The 23,512-nt window shown below is 42.7% G+C and overlaps 1 protein-coding gene across 4 annotated transcripts in view; it reads left to right on the plus strand.

Moving 5' to 3' along the window:
* The window catches only part of hdac4 (histone deacetylase 4), a 261,320-nt gene extending 255,999 nt beyond the window's left edge, over positions 1-5,321 (plus strand). For all 4 annotated transcript variants that reach the window (XM_046359569.1, XM_046359551.1, XM_046359560.1 and 1 more), the window contains 3 exons: positions 217-301; positions 785-920; positions 1,034-5,321. In XM_046359569.1, the coding sequence (XP_046215525.1) occupies positions 217-301; positions 785-920; positions 1,034-1,073 (261 nt within the window). In that variant the 3' untranslated portion in view covers positions 1,074-5,321. The remainder of the gene's footprint in view (positions 1-216; positions 302-784; positions 921-1,033) is intronic.
* The last annotated feature ends 18,191 nt before the right edge of the window (positions 5,322-23,512 follow it).

A 23,512-nucleotide genomic window follows, 5' to 3' on the forward strand; every position in this document is an offset into this window, starting at 1 on the left:
CTAACCTGTCACTCACTCCTGTGTGCGTGTTGTATCTAACCTGTCACTCACTCCTGTGTGCGTGTTGTATCTAACCTGTCACTCACTCCTGTGTGCGTGTTGTATCTAACCTGTCACTCACTCCTGTGTGCGTGTTGTATCTAACCTGTCACTCACTCCTGTGTGCGTGTTGTATCTAACCTGTCACTCACTCCTGTGTGCGTGTTGTCCTTCCAGTTGGATCCTATCCCCGAGGAGGTGATGCAGCAGAGGCCCAACCCCAACGCTGTCCACTCCATGGAGAAGGTGCTGGAGGAACATGGTGTGTGACCCTTTACTCGACTCACACGGGAAACAGTCCCACTCTATGGGCCACAATAGAGCTGGGACGATAAACCCAAAATGATTTTACCGATCACTTGGCGAGAAATGTGAAGTTAGAACTGAAATACGTTTCCTAATATGGGTGATTGTTAATGGGACAATTGATGGCTACAACCATCAAACTAGTAGTACTAGTTTTAAAAAGTATAACTGTGGAGCACATTAATGTTATAAACGGATTCTATTTATCGTTATCGCATCAATTGAGCCAATTTATTACAATATGAATTTATTTTGGTTCATATTTCCCAGCTCCAAGCTACAACCAGCAAATGATTTTGCCATTTGATTTGCCAGTGTGCATTTACCATAGAGAGTAAACAGCAGCACTCGGCCCTGGATAACAGACGTTGTTTGACATCTTGTCCAGTTGCTCTATGTAATAATCACCTTTTGACCTTTGTCCTGTCGTGTGTTGTAGGTAAATATTGGCGATCTCTGCAGCGCGGGGCCTCCACACTGGGCCACTCTCTGAGCGAGGCTCGTCAGTGTGAGACGGAGGAGGCCGAGACCGTCACTGCCATGGCCTCCCTCTCTGTGGCCAACAAGCAGAGGAGGTACGTCTCTCCCAAGGCGGTGTGTGTGTGCGTGTGTGTGTGTGTACGGTCTATGGTTGTACAGAATATGGTTGTGCTGTTTGTGACACGTGTCATCTCCTGTCTTTCTCCAGGAGTGAGGAGGAACCTATGGAGGAGGAGGTGCCTCTGTAAAGGGATGACCACGCCCCCTTTACCATTCAGACACCCATTTAGTCCTCAGCCAACCACTAACCTCCGTTTTGAATTTGACCCCAATCTTTGGCTCCTCCCACGCCCTGTCTAGAAGGCACATCAGCCCCGGGGGGGGGGGGGGGGACAATGTTGAGAGGTTACGAAACGGAAACAGAAGACGACACTATCTCGCTCGTCCAGAGTGGACGGACTAAAAGGCCGCCGATATGTTGTACTGTCTCTATGTAAGGAGGCAGAACACAAGGAGCCTCGGGTTGCCAGGTTTCTTCGGATCTTTACTTCAGGACCAGTGGGATCTAAGGTGACCTTGAGTGTTCATGCTTTTTTTTTGTAACAGTCACACTCTGTCTGAAGTACCAGTCCAGACACCGGATTTCTAAGTTAGAACTCTTCTTTCATTTTTCTTTGTTCCTTTTTCCTTTCACTGAAAAACAGCAACAGCGCCCTATGATATAATTCCGACACTGTGTGCGAACTTTCAGTCGTAACCATTCACAAAAGACTTTGAGAAAAGAGAGACGTCGCAGGGCTTGCTGAAATTTCTGGCCAACTTTTTGATTGGCGAAAGCAGACATTTTTTTTGTGTTTCAAGATAGGTACAAAGTGAGGAAGAGAGAGAGAACACAATGGACGTGTGACCAGGTCTTCTGGTTCGAGATGACAGACAGCAAAAAGACTGAGTTTGTGCCTTTTTTTCCCAGCCTGGTCGATTCTACGATGAACTCACGACGAAGAGCTTTGCCTTAAATGACTTTTCGAGGGGAGAGAGGTGCCTTCCTCTCGCCCTCACACCTCATCCCCTTATGTTGTGGCGAGACTGGAAATGCCAGCACGATGGCACATAGACAGAAGGCCCTTGGCATGTTTACCCTGAATTCCCTGTAGCCCACTGTCCCATCCCTGTTCCCTTTGACCTCGTCGTAACCCCTTTACTGTCATTTAGAAGGTAGTTGCCATGCTACACACAGGGACTAACATGGTTAGTCTTTTTCAGTGGAACTGAATGGTTGAATCAACGGTTGAAACATCAGCCAATGATGTAGCGAGCTGGTATATAAAATCCTTAACCAAATACACGTCACCTCTTCGAAAGAGTTAGCTAGCATACACTGTAGTCTGTACTAGAAAGACTTGCCATCTTAAACGAGAATGCTGTTCAAAAATAGTAGTAGTAAGACAATAAATTAAGCCAAAGCGTGACTTTGCTATCAGCGCAATAGTCAGGATCCACGTAAGTATTGTAGGCTTATAAGACAGATTTTACTATCATGACTTTACATTCAAGGTTGTTCTCTGTGAGGGAATTAGAACAGTTAACTTTTTTGTTAACTTTCACCCCTCACCTTTCAAAACGTTCTAATGTCACAACGTTCAGACGATCTTACAGTCATTTAGGGGCAGTAGATACAATGAGCCGTTCTTTTGGCGTTTTGCTCACACAAATATGTGTCTTTGTTACCATGGTGACTGAGCAATTAGACGGACATACCACCTCTGTGAGTTTTCGGAGAGGAGCAAGTGGCACCCATGTTCTCTGTCCACACAGGTGCTCTTCAAGTGTCAGGTGCTAGCGAACAGGTTCATGCATGTGCGTGTACGTGAGTGTCACGTCGCAATCCAGTAAACAAACTCTTTATACACTCAGACATCATAGCTACTGCTAGGAGTGTTTGGGTTTTTTATTTGGTACAGGAAAGTGTATTCAATCTTGTGTGAGACACATTAAATAACTGTATATACAATACATTTGCACGCATGCTGTCCAAAAACGTTCTTACCACATACAGTTGACTTAGTTCTCAAACACCTATAGTGCAGAATATGGAGAATGAATGATATAGTGATCTGTATACGGTGTGTTGAACACCCACACCCCCAACTCATGTTTAGCCTCTGGGCAACTACCTTCTACATTATTCCATTGAAGTCATAATCACTTGTTTCTACTTTTGGTAAAAGAGGAAGAACTGGGGAAGATTGATGTTGTTTCTGCATTGATCTTCCGGATTTTTCCAACGCAGTTGTTTTGATGACTACTTCATTTGTGTGGTTTTGACCAATATTTTTAGGTATTTTTTTATTTGTTTTCGTTTTTTGTCCTTGTTGTCTTTTGAAGTGGACTTCTGTGTCTCTGGTTTCTGTACTTTTCATTTGTATTCCTGTTGTTTTTGTATTATTTTCAGTTTTTTCTCTCTGTTACACTTTCTACAGTTGACTTGTCTCACGACCAAGTGAGAGTTCAGTTCCTTTTCATGGCATAAGGATCTGGGGTTGTAAGGGAAGGGATGGAGAGAGATGGGGGGGGGGGAATGCAAATATTTCTACTTTGTATAATGATTCCAACAATTGTGTATTTACTATACTGTCTGTTCATAGTAGATTTATATATGACAAAAAAAATCTAAAAGTATATTATATATTATAGCATATTACAATCTTGTTTTGGGAGGAAAAGAAGTTCGTATTGCAAGGTGATTTGCTCATGTTTCATTCGCTGGTCTGGTTTGGCACTTCCTGGTGTTGCAGAGGACCCTGTTCATTATTCCTGGATGCCTTGGCTGAGGGTTCAGTACAGTAGCATCCCATTTGTTTCTTTACAGCGTACACCACTGACGTAGGCTCTATTCATACTTGACACTACATAGAAAAGTTGAAAGGTTGTTCCCAAACAAGGGACAAGTCACTTGTTTCTGGAGCTCTGATGTCTCCTCCATTGAAACACTGACAAGCATGAGTTTACAGTGCGAAGACCACTGGTATTGGGCACACTTACATAGGTAAAATTTTCTGACCAACAACCAAACACTTTTAACTGTGTTTGTAAAACCTTCTCTATATTATCTATTAAAGGACGTGTAATTCAGTAGGTTTTGCCTTGGAATGACGTGATAATTACACAAGGGTTGCCCTGTAATGACTAAACACTATAAGCCCAAGGGTCATAGTTAACCCATCAATAGTTCCCCTCTCACCCTTTAACCTCACCCATCCTGCCCAAACCGCCCCTCTCCTTTGACGGCTGTAGAAGATGACTAGTGAGGTCAAGGGTCATCTCAATGGACCCAGTCTCATCCAAGGGGGCAGACTCCGAGTTAAAAGTCCAGTCTGCGTCTCAATTGTGGTTGCTGTTATTGTATTGGTGGCCTTTATTATAAGCTATCATCCAGAGCTCTGCCAGGATGCTTGGAAACACCAGTCACAGCAATGGCCGCCATGGCTTAGTCACTTGTATTCAAACAATATTTTTTAAAGGGACTATATACTGTCTGGTTATCAGCGTGTCCAGATAGTCATTTGAACATGATCTTAATCATGCTCAACAAAAGACATTCCATTTTGTTTTGTTTTTAATTGTTTTATCATGGGGCATTTTCTTCTTCTTCTTCTTCTTCTCCTGCTTTTTATCCTCTCATCCAAACCAGGCCTGAGGATTGTCTGTGGTTTATTAGAAGGGCCTGGTTGTTGGGTTACTGCACTCTTCCACCACCTCTGTAACATATCTGCATGGTTTGTGTGTCTGCATGCCTGTCTCTGTCCCTGTAACATATCTGCACAAGGAAAGAGCACTGAATGGACAGTAGTACGTTTTTTTACAACAACATCGTGATTTGAGAACGAGAGCATGACACGGGAACTCGTTCTTTTGCTCCTCTGTTTTTTTCTTTCTTCCCAGGAGCGACGATGAGGAAGAACGATGCTCCCTGTTGGTCTGACAGATATGCTTTTTACCTGTGAAAATGTTCAACAACAAATTGAATGACTTTGAATATTCCACAACATCTTTATCTAGAACTTGTGACATACAGACAATGGATTTTATTGTATTTATGTAGAAAAACTGTTTTAGGGAAACTAAAGACGGGACAACTGCATAGACCAACTGATTTTTATTCTGGGGGGGGGGGGTGTTATCATTTGAGGGACGGACGGGTTTTGTTTCGAGACATCTGGAGATATCAAAGGGCTCTGTCCAGATGAATGGTCTATATCGTCGTCAGGGTTGTCCATTCCATTTCAGCCAGTAATATCTGTGACCACTGTGGTTTAAAAAAAAAAAAAAAAAAAAACAGTTCTAGGTTTACAAAATGTATGACATGCATATTCTGTTTTTTTTGATTGTCTTTATCTCTCCATTGTTACAGAATAGTGCTTTTTTTCCTGGGTCCTTTCCTCTAACATTTTCTCTTTGACATCTACATTATAAAATCTAATGTTTTGGGGGAAAAACACTGTCGCGTTGTTATTTCCTGGTTGGATATGGTCAGATGAGTGGTCTTTGGTTGAACAAAAAAAGGAAAGGCTAAGTGATTGTAATACAAACTCGAGGCCCATGTTGAATCATACATGAATCGCTACTTGAGTCATGTACCCAGATACTCACAAACCTCAGTGCCTTCAGAAAGTATTCACACCCCTTTTTCCTGATTTAAAAATGGAATTACCTGTAGATGTTGTGTCACTGATCTACACACAACACCCCATAATATCAAAGTGGAATTTTGTTTATAGAACATTTAAGAAATGTATCGAAAATTAAAGCTGAAATGTCTTGAGTCAGTAAGTATTCAACCCCTTTGTTATGGCAAGCCTAAATAAGTTCAGGAGTAAAAATGTGCTTCAAAAATTACATAATAAGTTGCATGGACTCATTCAGTGTTCAATAATAGTGTTTTTTAATAATTAGGCTTTGAATGGTGTATCAATACACCCAGTTACTACAAAGATACAGGCGTCCTTCCTAACTCAGTTGCCGGAGAGGAAGGAAACCGCTCAGGGATTTCACCAATAGGCCGATGATGACTTTGAAACAGAGTTTAATGGCTGTGATATGAGAAAACTGAGGATGGATCAACAACATTGTAGTTACTCCACAATACTAACATAAATGTCAGAGTGAAAAGAAGAAAGTCTGTGCAGAATAAAAAATAATCCAAAACATGCAACAAGGCACTTAAGTAATACTGCAAAAAAGTGGCAAAGAAATGTACTTTTTGTCCTGAATACAAAGCATTATGTTTGGGGCAAATCCAACACATCACTGAGAACCACTCTTCATATTTTCAAGAATGGTGGTGGCTGCATCATGTTATGGGTATGCGTGTCATCGGTAAGTACTAGGGAGAAATTGAATACAGCTATAAGCACAGAAAAAAATCCTAGAAAACCTGGTTCAATTTGCTTTCCAACAGACACTGGGAGACAAATTCATCTTTCAGTCGGACAATAACCTAAAACACAAGGCCAAATCTACGCTGTTGCTAACCAAGAAAACATTGAATGTTCGTGAGTGGCCTAGTTACAGTTTTGACGTAAATTGCCAAGAGAATATATGGCAAGACTTCAAAATGGCTGTCTAGCACTGATCAACAATCAACATGACAGAGCTTGAATTATAAAAATAAAAAAAGAGCAAATATTGTACAATCCAGGTGTGAAAAACTCTTAGCAACTTACCCAAAAAGACTCACAGCTGTAATCACTGCCAAAGGTTCATCTACAAAGTATTGACTTGGGGGTGTGAACACTTCTGTAAATGAGATATTTCTGTATTTAATTTTCAATAAACATTTATAAAACATGTTTTCACTTAGTCATTATGGGGTATTGTGTGTAGATGGGTGAGAGAAAACAAATCCATTTTGAATTCAGGCTGTAACACAACATGTGGTGTAAGTCAAGGGGATCTGAATATTTTCAGAAATGACAGTTCTATAATATGTCAATTGTGATGAGTTAACCCACAAAGTACATGCATAGAAGGCATTTCTTAGCCGCTGTGATGTCGCAGATCAGCTTTTTGTTGTTAGAAATCTGTGACCAAGCAAATAGTAGAGGGACACATTCATTGTGCTGAAAGTGGTTAGAGAATGGCTAGGGGACATTTTTGACCCTGTCCCAGTGTATGAGAAAACACATTCCAATCGACACTTCCACTAAAATATTTTGCACTGATCTTGAAAACGAGGTGACACCCTGTGAATACTTACAAAAATCGTTCTACCACTGCAACTAAATAAATGTTATGCTTCAATATAGGAATACCTCATTTCTCCTTTTAAAGTCATTCTAGATCTGAAATGGATGAATTGATGAAACTGAAAGCCAGAAACCTCTTTTTTTACTTATCAGTAACCATTTATATATATATATATATTGTGAATGTCAATAAGCAATCTCTAAATAGTCATTTACACATTTATAAACACTTCAATTATTTATTCATGACTTGTAAAATAATAAGTATGTTCACAATTTGTATGTGGTTTATCATTTAAACCAGTTATAAAGTAGTTATTGTCAACGCGTAAGATGATCGATTGATTCATGTTTTTACTCCTCATTTAAATGCATATACATGTGTTTATATTTAATGAATGGGATATTTAGTCAGTGTTAGTGAGTGTATTCATACATGTGAGCACCTGCATTTACTACTACATCATGTTGATGATTCATGTAGATTCGTATAACCAACTTCTTTTACCGTTGCATGTTGTAGGTTATTTGTAGCCATTGGTGGAGAATCAAGTACTGTCTACTAAATGGTTATAAGGATCTATCTTAATCATCAACTAATATTTTAGTAAGTGCAAGTATATTCAGATTTTCAAATGCACTAATGTTAATAAATATCCCATTCATGACATAACTGATTAGAAGTACATTATTAAGCATTTACAAATTGTGAACATACTATGATCAAATACTTTACGAGTTACAGTACAAATCATAAATATGTACTTTAAAATATTGTTTTTTTAAATACATAAATGACTATTTAGAGATGACTTATTGTCATTTCCAAATGTAGGAATAATGATTCATAAATGGTAAGTAAACTCTTTACAAGCTGTTTATGACTGGTTTATTAACCAACCTTAATATAAAGTGTTACCTACTTAGGTAATCCCTTACAGATCAGTGACTACCTCAAGGAAGGTCAGATGGAAGGATGCATCTCTAAATTATTGGAACAGGCCCCAGAATCCTACAGTAGATATTTAGTATACTGAAGAGAGCAGCTCCCTTAAACGTACTGCCATGTGCACTAGCAGTAGAGGCTTAGTCCGCATGCTTCCCAGCCTAAACAGTTCGGAACAGTTTGAACAGTTTGTGGACATATTATGACAACATTTTGGGAAGTTTTTGTTCGGCTTGTTCTTAGGCAAGGGTTTTTTCAGTTGTTCGTGCACACACACACAAACATTTCGAGGCAAGTCGAAGTCAGTAGCCGAAGTCTACGTCCCTTCGTTGGTGACAGGCAGCAGTAGGGATTCTTCAATTAAGTGTTTGTTGTCACTCAACGAGAGACTAACCATTTCCATGCACATTTTTTCACTTGAGAAGTACTGAACCAAACATCTTAGTTAATATTGCGCGACTAAGAGCTCCTTGGAAAAACGTCAGAATTAATCACAGATTTATTTAGTTATCATTCATTCTGGCTACGGCGTCTCAAAATGTACAGTATTGCAGTTTTTTTTTTCATTTTTTAATCAACGTTTTTTTAATGGAGTATGCGAGCACACTCGTTTGATTCGCGTAGCCAAGTTCGGCTAGGCGCCAGCCAAACTGAAGCATGCTGATACCTTTAGGCCCTAGGCTTCACAGTAGCCACAAGCAGGCTTAGCCACCCATTTGGAAGAGTCAAAGGTCAACCCCAGTGTCCAAATAAACACAAGATTGTCTGTGTTTGGAGTGGGTTGGGGGGGGGGGCGTTAATACAACACTCCAAACAAAAACAGATCCAAGCCTGCTACTGGTCAGTCAAACACTGTAAAAGTACCACTGTTATACGGTCTTCCTTAGTCTTCCCCTGCCTAAATGCAAACAATGTCGCTGGTGTCACAGTGGAAGTGATGTTTGATATTCATAAATCAACATTGTTGAAGTACAGTAATGTGGCAAAGGCAAAGAGACCTGGACAAGTCTCGCGCACCTCTGTAAGAGCAGAGCAAACTGAGATGTGAGTGACAATATTGACCATCTCACAAGATGTGAAAGAGACCTGTCAGGAGACCAATGAGACTAACAAAGCCGACACGAAAGCTAAATAATGCGCTCCTATTTTAGGGGTCCTGGGTCGCTAAGACGGGGTAACAACCGACTGTGCTCCCAGCACGCAGACCGACCGTCTCGCTGTCAACTCCAAACGTCCAGCTGATTACTTTGCGTCGTCCCACACTGCAGGCGGCTGATCTCCGCGACCCTTGAAGGGCTCTTCCCCCTTTAGTTACGACACATCTTGGAACCTCTCCTATGGCCAGCCCACAAAAATCAAAATGGTCGCTTCTTTCCCACAACAAAACTCCCCAGAAGGCAGGGCCATTGGTTGGCAGAAAACCCCCGGAAAACCCCCAGCTATTTTCCACCTCATCCCACAATGACAGTCCCATCTGTGGTGATTATCACTCCCTCTCCCTCTCTCTCGCTCTCTTTCCCCCTCTCTCTCGCGCTCTCTCTACCCATCTTCCTGCCTCCCCGTGTCAGTTCGCTCTGTCATTACCAGTTCCCATATTATAAAAGGCCTCGTATCTGAATGTGGCTCATCATTCCCACATCATTTTTAATTGCAGGCCCGAGTGGCCGTGGTGGCTATGGATAAGGTCGAGGACAGCTGGGGGATGACAAGCGCTGAAAATTACAGATCACAGTTATCGGAAACCCTAACCATGTGACCTACAGGCAATAAGGATGGCGTATTTATGACAGGGGCCCCAGCGGCGAAATTCAAGTATCTTGTCCTTCGCAAACATACACACACAAACGCACACACACACACACACTGCTCCCCATGGGACAATAAGGAAGGATTTGTTATGTAAGTTATATGGTGCGTCAGGCCAGAGGAACAGAAGGTATGGGCCTCCGGGTCACAGTGACCGGGTGAAGATGGACCTAGTATCTCAGCTCTGTCCTGTCTCACACACACATTGCTCTCTTACTGGGCAAGAGCTGAATGGGACAGTTTTTAATGTGAGACGCTTCTCCAATGGTTGTTTTTTCCCCAATGTGTGTGTGTGTGTGTGTGTGTGTGTGTGTGTGTGTGTGTGTGTGTGTGTGTGTGTGTGTGTGTGTGTGTGTGTGTGTGTGTGTGTGTGTGTGTGTGTGTGTGTGTGTGTGTGTGTGTGTGTGTGTGTGTGTGTGTGTGTGTGTGTCCCCTCACAAGGATAGTAGAACAAGGAAGACTTAAGACAAGCTGGGACATTTTGCTTGTCCCCACGAGGAAAAGGGCAATTTTAGGGTTAGAAGTTAGGGTTTGGGCTTAAGGTTATGGTTAGAGTTAAGGATTTTGAATGGGAACCAATTGTTTGATCCTCACACGGATAATAAAACCTGTGTGTGTGTGTGTGTGTGTGTGTGTGTGTGTGTGTGTGTGTGTGTGTGTGTGTGTGTGTGTGTGTGTGTGTGTGTGTGTGTGTGTGTGTGTGTGTGTGTGTGTGTGTGTGTGTGTGTGTGTGTGTGTGTGTGTGTGTGTGTGTGTGTGTGTGTGTGTGTGTGTGTGTGTGTGTGTGTCCCCTCACAAGGATAGTAGAACAAGGAAGACTTAAGACAAGCTGGGACATTTTGAGAGAGAGAGAGAGAGTGTGAGTGAGTGAGTGAGTGAGTGAGTGAGTGAGTGAGTGAGTGAGTGAGTGAGTGAGTGAGTGAGTGAGTGAGTGAGTGAGTGAGTGAGTGAGTGAGTGAGTGAGCGTGCATGCGTACGTGTGTGCGGGCGCATCTGTTTGTGTTTCGGTGTGTGTGTGTCCTTTCGGTGTGTGTGGGTGGCTCAACACTAGACTAAACACACAGCAAGAGAAGCAAACGCCACACCACTTTTCAAATACACAACACGGACCATCAGACCCTTAACATTGCCAATGGAAACACACAGTACGTTGCATGGTGGCACTCCCAAAATGATGGAACGGGGAAGTTTCACCCAAATTCTATTGTTATAAAGTCGATCTCCACTAGACTATATATGCATGTAAAAACGCATTTACAATGATGCCATTACATGCCAGAAGAATGTCATGCAAAAACCTACAATTGTAACATATTTGAGTTTCACTTGTCTTCAGGAATTAATGTCTTTCTCCTCGGGACATTCAAATGTTTTCCCTGCATCTTCCTTTTTGAGAGACTTCAGAAGTAGCCCACAGTGCTAAAGCCATATTTTTCACATTAACTCTCCACACACACCTTCTGTAGGCACAGACAGAGCCAAACGTACCTCAATTTATGCCTGTTGTGTAAAACCAAATTATACAGGCGACCTATCACCTTCCTGCTCAATGAGATAAAAAAAAATGGAACATGCGAGAGAAAGAAGGGGAGGAAAGGGCTTTACCCCCTCCGAGTAGTTTTCATTTTAGCTCGGCTCAGATCATTGGCACCACAATTCCCCCAGGCAGGAGTAACCTTGTTAAAGAGACTGTATGTTTTATCCTATAGGCTCCACATGAGGAATACATTACCACATGCATTTGTTACACACACACACTCACACACACACATGTCCAACACACACACTCACACATCCAACTCACACACACACATACAACACACACTCACACACACTCACACACACGCACATGTCCGACACTCCCACAGCACACACACACACATCCCAAACTAAACAAAGTTGTTGTTTGCTTTAACAATAGCTATAATGATGATCTGGAAGAAAGTGTCCCCAATTGTGCTTGTAAAGGTAATTACTGTGTTAGTCATCCTAGTTCTGTTATTTGTATTTCAAACTTTTAAAAGTTGACTGCAAACTATTCATGTTAAACTATTAATTCATGGGTTTTTTTCTCCCCCAATTGACCATTGAACTGCTGTGAACATTTGACCTTTAGAGGTATGACGACACAATGCAAGTTAATGCCAAGACAAACTGGCCAAGTCACCTTATGATGCTCTGTTATTTAAGTCACTGGCTGAAAGAGGAGCACCATCTATTCAAGTTGGGTGTGTGTCTTGTTCTCATTGTCCTTTGTACTGCAATAGATGTTATCTAGATATCATCTCATAAAAGGATGACACCCATCTTTCATAATACATGATCTAGTAGATGTGCTTCGCGCGCAGTACTGTGTACGCAGTACTGTGAAAGGACTGAAGGTCAGAATATTAACGGTTTTGCTTGGAATGATGAGATAAGAGAGACAAAATATTTTAAGCACATCTCTACTGGAATACTTTGTTGCTTATTTCAACTAGCTACCACTAGGGGGAGGAGACACACACACACACACACACACACACACAAACACAGACTGTATTGTTCACTAACCATTTACTATCATCCTGTATCAGTTAACACTGAACTGTGTAAGAGATGAGTACTCACTGTGAAGGACATAATTGGTGAAAGCATGGAAGGAAAGAAGGGGAGAGTGAACACAGAGTGAGATAGTGAGAGCTTGGAGGGAAACAAGGAGAAAGAGGGAAGAGGAGAGTGAGTGAGCTCGTGGGAGAGGGAGAGAGTATGGCAGGATGAGAGAGAGCGAGAGAACATGGCAGGAGAAAAGGACAGCGTGAGCGAGAGCGTGGGCTCCTGTGGTAGCCTGACCTGTGCTGACCCTTGGTGACCCCGGGGTCAGAACCTGTACTAATGAAGAGGAAAGTGGTGTGGTGTGCAAACATGTCACAGTGAGGGGCTGGGCCTGGGGCCAGATCAAGTTTCAGCCACAGAGGTGACCGGGATCAAGGCCTTCTGTTTAAACTGTTACAAATCACACAGGCTGGACACACAAGTCCAGCTCTGACCATAGACAGAGACTGCAGTGAGTTACTGCACCAATGGTGGAATATATAGGTGGAATTCAAATCAAATCAAATGTTATTTTATTTGTCACATGCGCTGAATACAACAGATGTATCACCTTACAGTGAAATGCTTACTTACAAGTCCTTAACCAACAATGCAGTTTTAAGAAATATACCAAAATAATATATAATTAACAGAAATAAAAGTAACAAATAATTCAACAGCAACAGTAAAATAACAATAGTGAGACTATATAGACCTGTACAGAGTCAATGTGGAGACTATATACAGGGGGTACCTGTACAGAGTCAATGTGGAGACTATATACAGGGGGTACCTGTACAGAGTCAATGTGGAGGCTATATACAGGGGGTACCTGTACAGAGTCAATGTGGAGACTATATACAGGGGGTACCTGTACAGAGTCAATGTGGAGGCTATATACAGGGGGTACCTGTACAGAGTCAATGTGGAGACTATATACAGGGGGTACCTGTACAGAGTCAATGTGGAGACTATATACAGGGGGTACCAATACAGAGTCAATGTGGAGGCTATATACAGGGGGTACCGGTACAGAGTCAATGTGGAGACTATATACAGGGGGTACCTGTACAGAGTCAATGTGGAGGCTATATACAGGGGGTACCGGTACAGAGTCAATGTGGAGACTATATACAGGGGGTACCTGTACAGAGTCAATGTGCAGGGGCACCGCTGTTGAGGTAATTGAGGTAATATATACATGTACGTAGAGTTAAAGTGACTATTAAAGTGACTATGCATAGATAATAACAATAAATACATTCAAATAGTCTGGGTAGCCATTTGATTAGCTGTTCATGAGTCTTATGGCTTGAGGATAGAAGCTGTTAAGAAGCCTCTTGGACCTTGGCGCTCTGGTACCACTTGCCGTGCGGTAGCAGAGGAAACAGTCTATGACTAGGGTGGCTGGAGTCTTTGACCATTTCTAGGGCCTTCCTCTGACACCGCCTGGTATAGACGTTATGGATGGCAGGAAGCTTGGCCCCAGTAAGGTAGTAGAGCGCACACACTACCCTTTGTAGTGCCTTGCGGTCGGAGGCTGAGCAGTTGCCATACCAGGCAGTGAAGCAACCAGTCAGAATGCTCTCAATGGTGCAGCCGTAGAACCTTTCGAGGATCTGAGGACCCATGCCAAATATTTTCAGTCTCCTGAGGGGGAATAGGTTTTGTTGTGCCCTCTTCACGACTGGCTTGGTGTGCTTGGACCATGTTAGTTTGTTAGTGATGTGGACAGCAAGGAACTTGCTCTCAACCTGCTCCACTACAGCCCCGTAGATGAGAAATAGGGGCATGCTCGGTCCTCCTTTTCCTGTAGTCCACAATCATCTTCTTTGTCTTGATCACGTTGAGGGAGAGATTGCCAGGACAACAACTGAAGGGCAAAGGGGATAGGATATGTTCCCTACCGTATTATGATTTTTTCCCCAACATTTTCTAATTGTATGAATGTACGTGTGTACGTGTGTGTGTACTGATACGTGTGTGCGTGTGTGTGTACTGATACGTGTGTACGTGTGTGTGTACTGATACGTGTGTACGTGTGTGTGTACTGATACGTGTGTACGTGTGTGTGTACTGATACGTGTGTACGTGTGTGTGTACTGATACGTGTGTGCGTGTGTGTGTACTGATACGTGTGTACGTGTGTGTGTACTGATACGTGTGTACGTGTGTGTGTACTGATACGTGTGTACGTGTGTGTGTACTGATACGTGTGTACGTGTGTGTGTACTGATACGTGTGTACGTGTGTGTGTACTGATACGTGTGTACGTGTGTGTGTACTGATACGTGTGTGCGTGTGTGTGTACTGATACGTGTGTGCGTGTGTGTGTACTGATACGTGTGTGCGTGTGTGTGTACTGATACGTGTGTACGTGTGTGTGTACTGATACGTGTGTGCGTGTGTGCGTGTGTGCGTGTCTAGTTAGCACTTTAAACTATGCCGTCCTCTAAGCAAGAGTGTGTGTGGGACCAGAGGGCCCAGGTGTCTGAAAAGAAACCACACTATTAAACCCACTTAAAAGGCTGACAAACAGAAACCTAACTCCTAGGCTGAGTCCTTGGGCTGGAAGGCCACTTCAGTTCAGTCCGGCGGGTTATTTCCCCAATGGCTGCCTGGCCCGCATTGGCATTCCTCCACCACTGCCTTTTTACAGCCATCTTTACAACCACTTTAGTGTTCTTAACCCATTTTCTTGTCCAGTTTAATTCCTCCACTCGGAGAGCCGGGGCGGAAATCTCCCTGTGGTGGAATGGAGTGAGAGGGGAGGGGCGGGGATGTGGAGTGGTGAAGAGGGGGAGGTTTGGCACTCCAAAAGGATGAAGGGGGAAGGTGGCTTAGGGGAGATACTGGGACAGAATAGAATGGGACACACGCTTGCACACACACAAACCACACACACCTCCTGTAGTGCTTGGACGGTGGGCAAGAAATACTCTATAGCGACACCTCTATTGCATGGATTATCAACAAGATTCAGCCGCGGGTCATTTTTTTTCTGGAGCGGCTGGTCAGGGTGCAATTACAAGTAGTTTGAAGACTGCAAATTGACCGCAAGAAGCCCAAACAGATATGTTTGACTAAAATATAATCATTTTAAGCCTTGCTTATTTGTATACGATCTTATCTGTCTCTCTATTATGTGTGAGAATACTTGGAAACAGATTTCTTAAGTTAAAATCACTTTCCTGATTTCCTGGTGTTTTTTACAGTCTTTTATGTAAAAACAAATATTTAAAAAAGCTCAGAAAGCTTGTGGGGCCACCCACAGGGGTGAGAGCAAGAAGAGAAAGAGAGAGGGATGGGAGGAGGATGGAAGATGGAGGATGGTTAGGGATCCAATGTTTGGAGCTCCCTCCCTGGTCATCTCATCCATCCATCTCTCTGGACTCCTCCACTCCTCTGTGCTCAAAGACCAGTTTCCAGTACCTCATCACTTATCCCTTGCTCTGACAAATGACAGGGGATTTGCTGAAGACTCTGTTTTCAGATGGTGTGCTAACCTCAGTTTGTAGGGGTGTTTATGTACAATGTAAGCAAGCCCCACCTGGCTAACACACTGTGCCACACACACGCCACACACACACAGCTTTTATACACTATCGTGCCGACCCAAACACAGCTTAGATTACTTCTCACATTGTCCTTTTCTCCACAGTTCCAGCAACTATGGTGGGTGTGTAACCAGGCCAACTCAGCTTGGTTTGGCTCAGTATGGGAAAAGCCCTACAAGCATGTGGATTCACAGACTGGAAAATATGACTTTTTGGGCTTTTACAATAAGTGAGGCGACACTGACCTCACACCCACACATTTTGTCAGCCTGCCATCTACCGATATGAGGACTACTGTCAAAATAATAACACATCACCTTAACGACATAATGGCTGTCACAACATACCACCATGGTAGAGACAATCGCCTGTCATGTTACACAACACTCATAACAGATGGCACAAAAAAAACACGTGACAGTACTAAGCCAGCCGACAATGTTATTACTCATGTTATGTCATGTAATAGTACTCTCATGACAGCTTTATCACGTGGTAAAGCGCTAGTGTCAAAGTTAGAGAAGTAGCTCCTTCTATCCTTCTGTTGTGATGACATGCTTAGGGCCATCTGCAATGCTGAGTGCAGAATACTACTCTCTACACATGGGTGCAACGTATACCCCCCCCCCCCTTCCCCCACAGGCCCTGGTCAGATGATGAGGGCCCTCTTTGTAGGGGATCAAAGTATTACCGATCCTGATTAAGGACGGAAAGGGAGGAGGACGAGGAGGAGAAACTCTTGTCTACTCCCACGGGGGCGTCACGTTCCATGTTTTGAGCAGCGTCCCAGGATTAGTGTGAATATTGTTCACACTAATCAGGATCTACATAAATAGGAATAATAAACAGTACAAGCTAGGCTGAGTGGGTGCCCCATATGTCAAAATGATGCCTGGCAGGGTTAGTGGACTGTATAGGCCTGTATAGGCCTAGCACTGTAGTACCCAGTGCACCACATGCTGTGCACCTCCACTCTCACATACTCATGAAATTAATTTACAAAAATACTACCACTAACTACTTTGACTAATAATGATCATTCTAATAATCATCTTCATCCTCCTCATCATCATAGCAGCACATTAAAACCCACTTGTTTTGTTTGTAAAAGCTGAAGCCAATTCTACATAAAGTGTTGAAAACAAGTGTTTGACACACTGCCGATTTTGCAGATTTTCCTACTTACAAAGCATGTAGAGGTCTGTAATTTTTATCATAGGTACATGTCAACTGGGAGAGACAGAATCTAAAACAAAAATCCAGAAAATCACATTGTATAATTTTTAAGCAATTAATTTGCATTTTATTGCATAACATAAATATTTGATCACCTACCAACCAGTAAGAATTCCGGCTCTCACAGACCTCTTAGTTTTTCTTTAAGAAGCCCTCATGTTCTCCACTCATTACCTGTATTAACTGCACCTGTTTGAACTCGTTACCTGTATAAAAGATACCTGTCCACACACTCAATCAAACAGACTCCAACCTCTCCACAATGGCCAAGTCCAGAGAGCTGTGTAAGGACATCAGGGATAAAATTGTAGACCTGCACAAGGCTGGGATGGGCTACAGGACAATAGGCAAGCAGCTTGGTGAGAAGGCAACAACTGTTGGCGCAATTATTAGAAAATGGAAGAAGTTCAAGATGACGGTCAATCACCCTCTGTTTGGGCTCCGTGCAAGATCTCACCTCGTGGGGCATCAATGATCATGACGAAGGTGAGGGATCAGCCCAGAACTACACGGCAGGACCTGGTCAATGACCTGAAGAGAGCTGGGACCACAATCTCAAAGAAAACCAGTAGTAACACACTACGCCGTCATGGATTAAAATCCTGCAGTGCACGCAAGGTCCCCCTGCTCAAGCCAGCGCATATCCAGGCCCGTCTGAAGTTTGCCAATGACCATCTGGATGATCCAGAGGAGGAATGGGAGAAGGTCATGTGGTCTGATGAGACAGAAATAGAGCTTTTTGGTCTAAACTCCACTCGCCGTGTTTGGAGGAAGAAGAAGGATGAGTACAACCCCAAGAACACCATCCCAACCGTGAAACATGGAGGTGGAAGCATCATTCTTTGGGGATGCTTTTCTGCAAAGGGGACGGGACGACTGCACCGTATTGAGGGGAGGATGGATGGGGCCATGTATCGCGAGATCTTGGCCAACAACCTCCTTCCCTCAGTAAGAGCATTGAAGATGGGTCGTGGCTGGGTCTTCCAGCATGACAACGACCCCAAACACACAGCCAGGGCAACTAAGGAGTGGCTCCATAAGAAGCATCTCAAGGTCCTGGAGTGGCCTAGCCAGTCTCCAGACCTGAACCCAATAGAATATCTTTGGAGGGAGCTGAAAATCCGTATTGCCCAGCGACAGCCCCAAAACCTGAAGGATCTGGAGAAGGTCTGTATGGAGGAGTGGGCCATAATCCCTGCTGCAGTGTGTGCAAACCTGGTCAAGAACTACAGGAAACGTATGATCTCTGTAATTGCAAACAAAGGTTTCTGTACCAAATATTAAGTTCTGCTTTTCTGATGTATCAAACACTTATGTCATGCAATAAAATGCAAATTAATTACTTAAAAATCATACAATGTGATTTTCTGGATTTTTTGTTTTTAGATTCCATCTCTCACAGTTGAAGTGTACCTATGATAAAAAATTACAGACCTCTACATTATTTGTAAGTAGGAAAACCTGCAATATCGACAGTGTTTCAAATACTTGTCCTCCCCACTGTAGTTAGGCCTTTGGTTGAGTCAAATGGGTTCTCTATTTCCTCCAATAATGACAGTGTATGCCCATTTATATTCTGACTCACACACTCAGCCCTCTTGACTCATTCCATAGCAAGCAAGCATGCGAGGTTGGGTCGACACCATGGCAGTTGCAGCTGACTTTGAGCTTTACCACACCAAAAAACGCTTCAGTCATGCCGCCCACCCCCCCCCCTTATGGTAAAGTAACCTTAGCATTTCAGTGACCTTGCTGAACATGAAATCCTATTTGAGGCGCACACAGCATAAACCTTTACTTTATCCCTTTTACTGCAAATTAAAATGTTGTAGCTTTTTCCGTCTGATTTTACAGGAAACATCTGGGGCTCGAGCGCTGCTTGAGCAGTAGGCCCCGGGCGATTTCCCGTGTTGCTTGGCTGTGAGCGCGCGGGATAATGAGCCGTTATCAAACGCGCTGCCGATGGCCGAACTAGGTCGAAATGGACCTGGCATAGGCCTCTACTCAGATCTCCACCTGGACCTCGTCCATGACTACCCACGACTACAATGCATGGTCAACCAACAAGACTATAGTCTAATACCGTTTTCAAATGAGCTCATTGGCCTAAACATGACTTTCTTGAATTTGATTAGTTCAACTTTTTAGTGCAAGAAAATAGCCCTAATATAATAAATCATCTAACATTTGATGTTGAAAATACATTTTCTGTCGAGTTTTCAAATTCATAGCGTATAGTTGCCTATACTATGCTAAGAATCGTTTCACACTTGCAAGATATGAAGTGCACAGCCCTCTAGGCTACTTGGATATAGGCTATCCATTCATAGACTCTTCTACACCGTTGAATATGAAGTGCACAGACCTCTAGGCTACTTGGATATAGGCTATCCATTCATAGACTCTTCTACACCGTTGAATATGAAGTGCACAGCCCTCTAGGCTACTTGGATATAGGCTATCCATTCATAGACTCTTCTACACCGTTGAATATGAAGTGCACAGACCTCTAGGCTACTTGGATATAGGCTATCCATTCATAGACTCTTCTACACCGTTGAATATGAAGTGCACAGCCCTCTAGGCTACTTGGATATAGGCTATCCATTCATAGACTCTTCTACACTGTTGAATATGAAGTGCACAGCCCTCTAGGCTACTTGGATATAGGCTATCCATTCATAGACTCTTCTACACTGTTGAATATGAAGTGCACAGCCCTCTAGGCTACTTGGATATAGGCTATCCATTCATATACTCTTCTACACCGTTGAATATGAAGTGCACAGACCTCTAGGCTACTTGGATATAGGCTATCCATTCATAGACTCTTCTACACTGTTGAATATGAAGTGCACAGCCCTCTAGGCTACTTGGATATAGGCTATCCATTCATAGACTCTTCTACACCGTTGAATATGAAGTGCACAGCCCTCTAGGCTACTTGGATATAAGCTATCCATTCATAGACTCTTCTACACTGTTGAATATGAAGTGCACAGCCCTCTAGGCTACTTGGATATAGGCTATCCATTCATAGACTCTTCTACACCGTTGAATATGAAGTGCACAGCCCTCTAGGCTACTTGGATATAGGCTATCCATTCATATACTCTTCTACACCGTTGAATATGAAGTGCACAGACCTCTAGGCTACTTGGATATAGGCTATCCATTCATAGACTCTTCTACACCATTGAATATGAAGTACACAGCCCTCTAGGCTACTTGGATATAGGCTATCCATTCATAGACTCTTCTACACCGTTGAATATGAAGTGCACAGCCCTCTAGGCTACTTGGATATAGGCTATCCATTCATAGACTCTTCTACACTGTTGAATATGAAGTGCACAGCCCTCTAGGCTACTTGGATATAGGCTATCCCATTCATAGACTCTTCTACACCGTTGAATATGAAGTGCACAGCCCTCTAGGCTACTTGGATAAAGGCTATCCATTCATAGACTCTTCTACACCGTTGAATATGAAGTGCACAGCCCTCTAGGCTACTTGGATATAGGCTATCCATTCATAGACTCTTCTACACTGTTGAATATGAAGTGCACAGACCTCTAGGCTACTTGGATATAGGCTATCCATTCATAGACTCTTCTACACCGTTGAATATGAAGTGCACAGCCCTCTAGGCTACTTGGATATAGGCTATCCATTCATAGACTCTTCTACACCGTTGAATATGAAGTGCACAGCCCTCGAGGCTACTTGGATATAGGCTATCCATTCATAGACTCTTCTACACCGTTGAATATGAAGTGCACAGACCTCTAGGCTACTTGGATATAGGCTATCCATTCATAGACTCTTCTACACCGTTGAATATGAAGTGCACAGCCCTCTAGGCTACTTGGATATAGGCTATCCATTCATAGACTCTTCTACACTGTTGAATATGAAGTGCACAGACCTCTAGGCTACTTGGATATAGGCTATCCATTCATAGACTCTTCTACACCGTTTAATATGAAGTGCACAGCCCTCTAGGCTACTTGGATATAGGCTATCCATTCATAGACTCTTCTACACCGTTGAATATGAAGTGCACAGCCCTCTAGGCTACTTGGATATAGGCTATCCATTCATAGACTCTTCTACACCGTTGAATATGAAGTGCACAGCCCTCTAGGCTACTTGGATATAGGCTATCCATTCATAGACTCTTCTACACTGTTGAATATGAAGTGCACAGCCCTCTAGGCTACTTGGATATAGGCTATCCATTCATAGACTCTTCTACACCGTTGAATATGAAGTGCACAGCCCTCTAGGCTACTTGGATATAGGCTATCCATTCATAGACTCTTCTACACCGTTGAATATGAAGTGCACAGACCTCTAGGCTACTTGGATATAGGCTATCCATTCATAGACTCTTCTACACTGTTGAATATGAAGTGCACAGACCTCTAGGCTACTTGGATATAGGCTATCCATTCATAGACTCTTCTACACTGTTGAATATGAAGTGCACAGACCTCTAGGCTACTTGGATATAGGCTATCCATTCATAGACTCTTCTACACCGTTGAATATGAAGTGCACAGCCCTCTAGGCTACTTGGATATAGGCTATCCATTCATAGACTCTTCTACACCGTTGAATATGAAGTGCACAGCCCTCTAGGCTACTTGGATATAGGCTATCCATTCATAGACTCTTCTACACCGTTGAATATGAAGTGCACAGCCCTCTAGGCTACTTGGATATAGGCTATCCATTCATAGACTCTTCTACACCGTTGAATATGAAGTGCACAGCCCTCTAGGCTACTTGGATATAGGCTATCCATTCATAGACTCTTCTACACCGTTGAATATGAAGTGCACAGCCCTCTAGGCTACTTGGATATAGGCTATCCATTCATAGACTCTTCTACACCGTTGAATATGAAGTGCACAGCCCTCTAGGCTACTTGGATATAGGCTATCCATTCATAGACTCTTCTACACCGTTGAATATGAAGTGCACAGACCTCTAGGCTACTTGGATATAGGCTATCCATTCATAGACTCTTCTACACCGTTGAATATGAAGTGCACAGACCTCTAGGCTACTTGGATATAGGCTATCCATTCATAGCCTCTTCTACACCATTGAATATGAAGTGCACAGACCTCTAGGCTACTTGGATATAGGCTATCCATTCATAGACTCTTCTACACCGTTGAATATGAAGTGCACAGCCCTCTAGGCTACTTGGATATAGGCTATCCATTCATAGACTCTTCTACACCATTGAATATGAAGTGCACAGACCTCTAGGCTACTTGGATATAGGCTATCCATTCATAGACTCTTCTACACCGTTGAATATGAAGTGCACAGCCCTCTAGGCTACTTGGATATAGGCTATCCATTCATAGACTCTTCTACACCGTTGAATATGAAGTGCACAGACCTCTAGGCTACTTGGATATAGGCTATCCATTCATAGACTCTTCTACACCGTTGAATATGAAGTGCACAGACCTCTAGGCTACTTGGATATAGGCTATCCATTCATAGACTCTTCTACACTGTTGCATGAACATCCATACCTGACTTGTTCCAGGGTTTAATCAATAAGTCACTTAATACCACATAGCATGTAGCATTTAATTGCCACTTTATATCTGATTGCAATCAGAACCCCATATATTCAAATTATTCGTACCCCTCCGGGTTTAAATTATACATCATTGTAAGATAGACAAAAAGAAGAAGGCTAAACATCTGTGCTATCAAAGAAGGCTAAACATCTGTGCTATTGTTAAATTACATATTGATATTATATTGATAATTATTAACAGGGTGGTATATCAGAACTTATACCATGGGTATGACAAAACATGTATTTTTACTGCTAATTACATTGATAACCCGTTTATTACAGCATAAGGCACCTCGGTGGTTTGTGATATATGGCCAATATATCACGCTAAGGGCCGCATTGTGTTATGCATAAGAACATCCCTTAGCCATGGTATATTGGCAATATACCACACCACCTCGGCCCTTTGTGCTTAAATATGCATTATTATAAAATAAATGTAAAAAAGCTTGTTTATTCTTGTTGTTTTAATTGAATGGGGTCTCGTTTTCCAGCTGAGATGTAAGATGAGCATACCAGATGCATCTTTATTTTTCAAGTGTTTCCCAAACAAGCAAGTAGAGAGAACATTTGGTAAGTGCATTAAACCATGTGTTGATACTGTACTGATAGGATCAAAAGAAAGCAGCGCTGCTCTCGGATCAGCTTTCTCCATTCAAATCTTACCTTAAACATTATAATTATTCCACAATGGTGACGACGGATCAGCTCC

Source organism: Oncorhynchus gorbuscha, linkage group LG01, assembly GCF_021184085.1.
Source record: "Oncorhynchus gorbuscha isolate QuinsamMale2020 ecotype Even-year linkage group LG01, OgorEven_v1.0, whole genome shotgun sequence".
In the NCBI taxonomy this organism is placed as follows: Eukaryota; Metazoa; Chordata; class Actinopteri; order Salmoniformes; family Salmonidae; genus Oncorhynchus; species Oncorhynchus gorbuscha.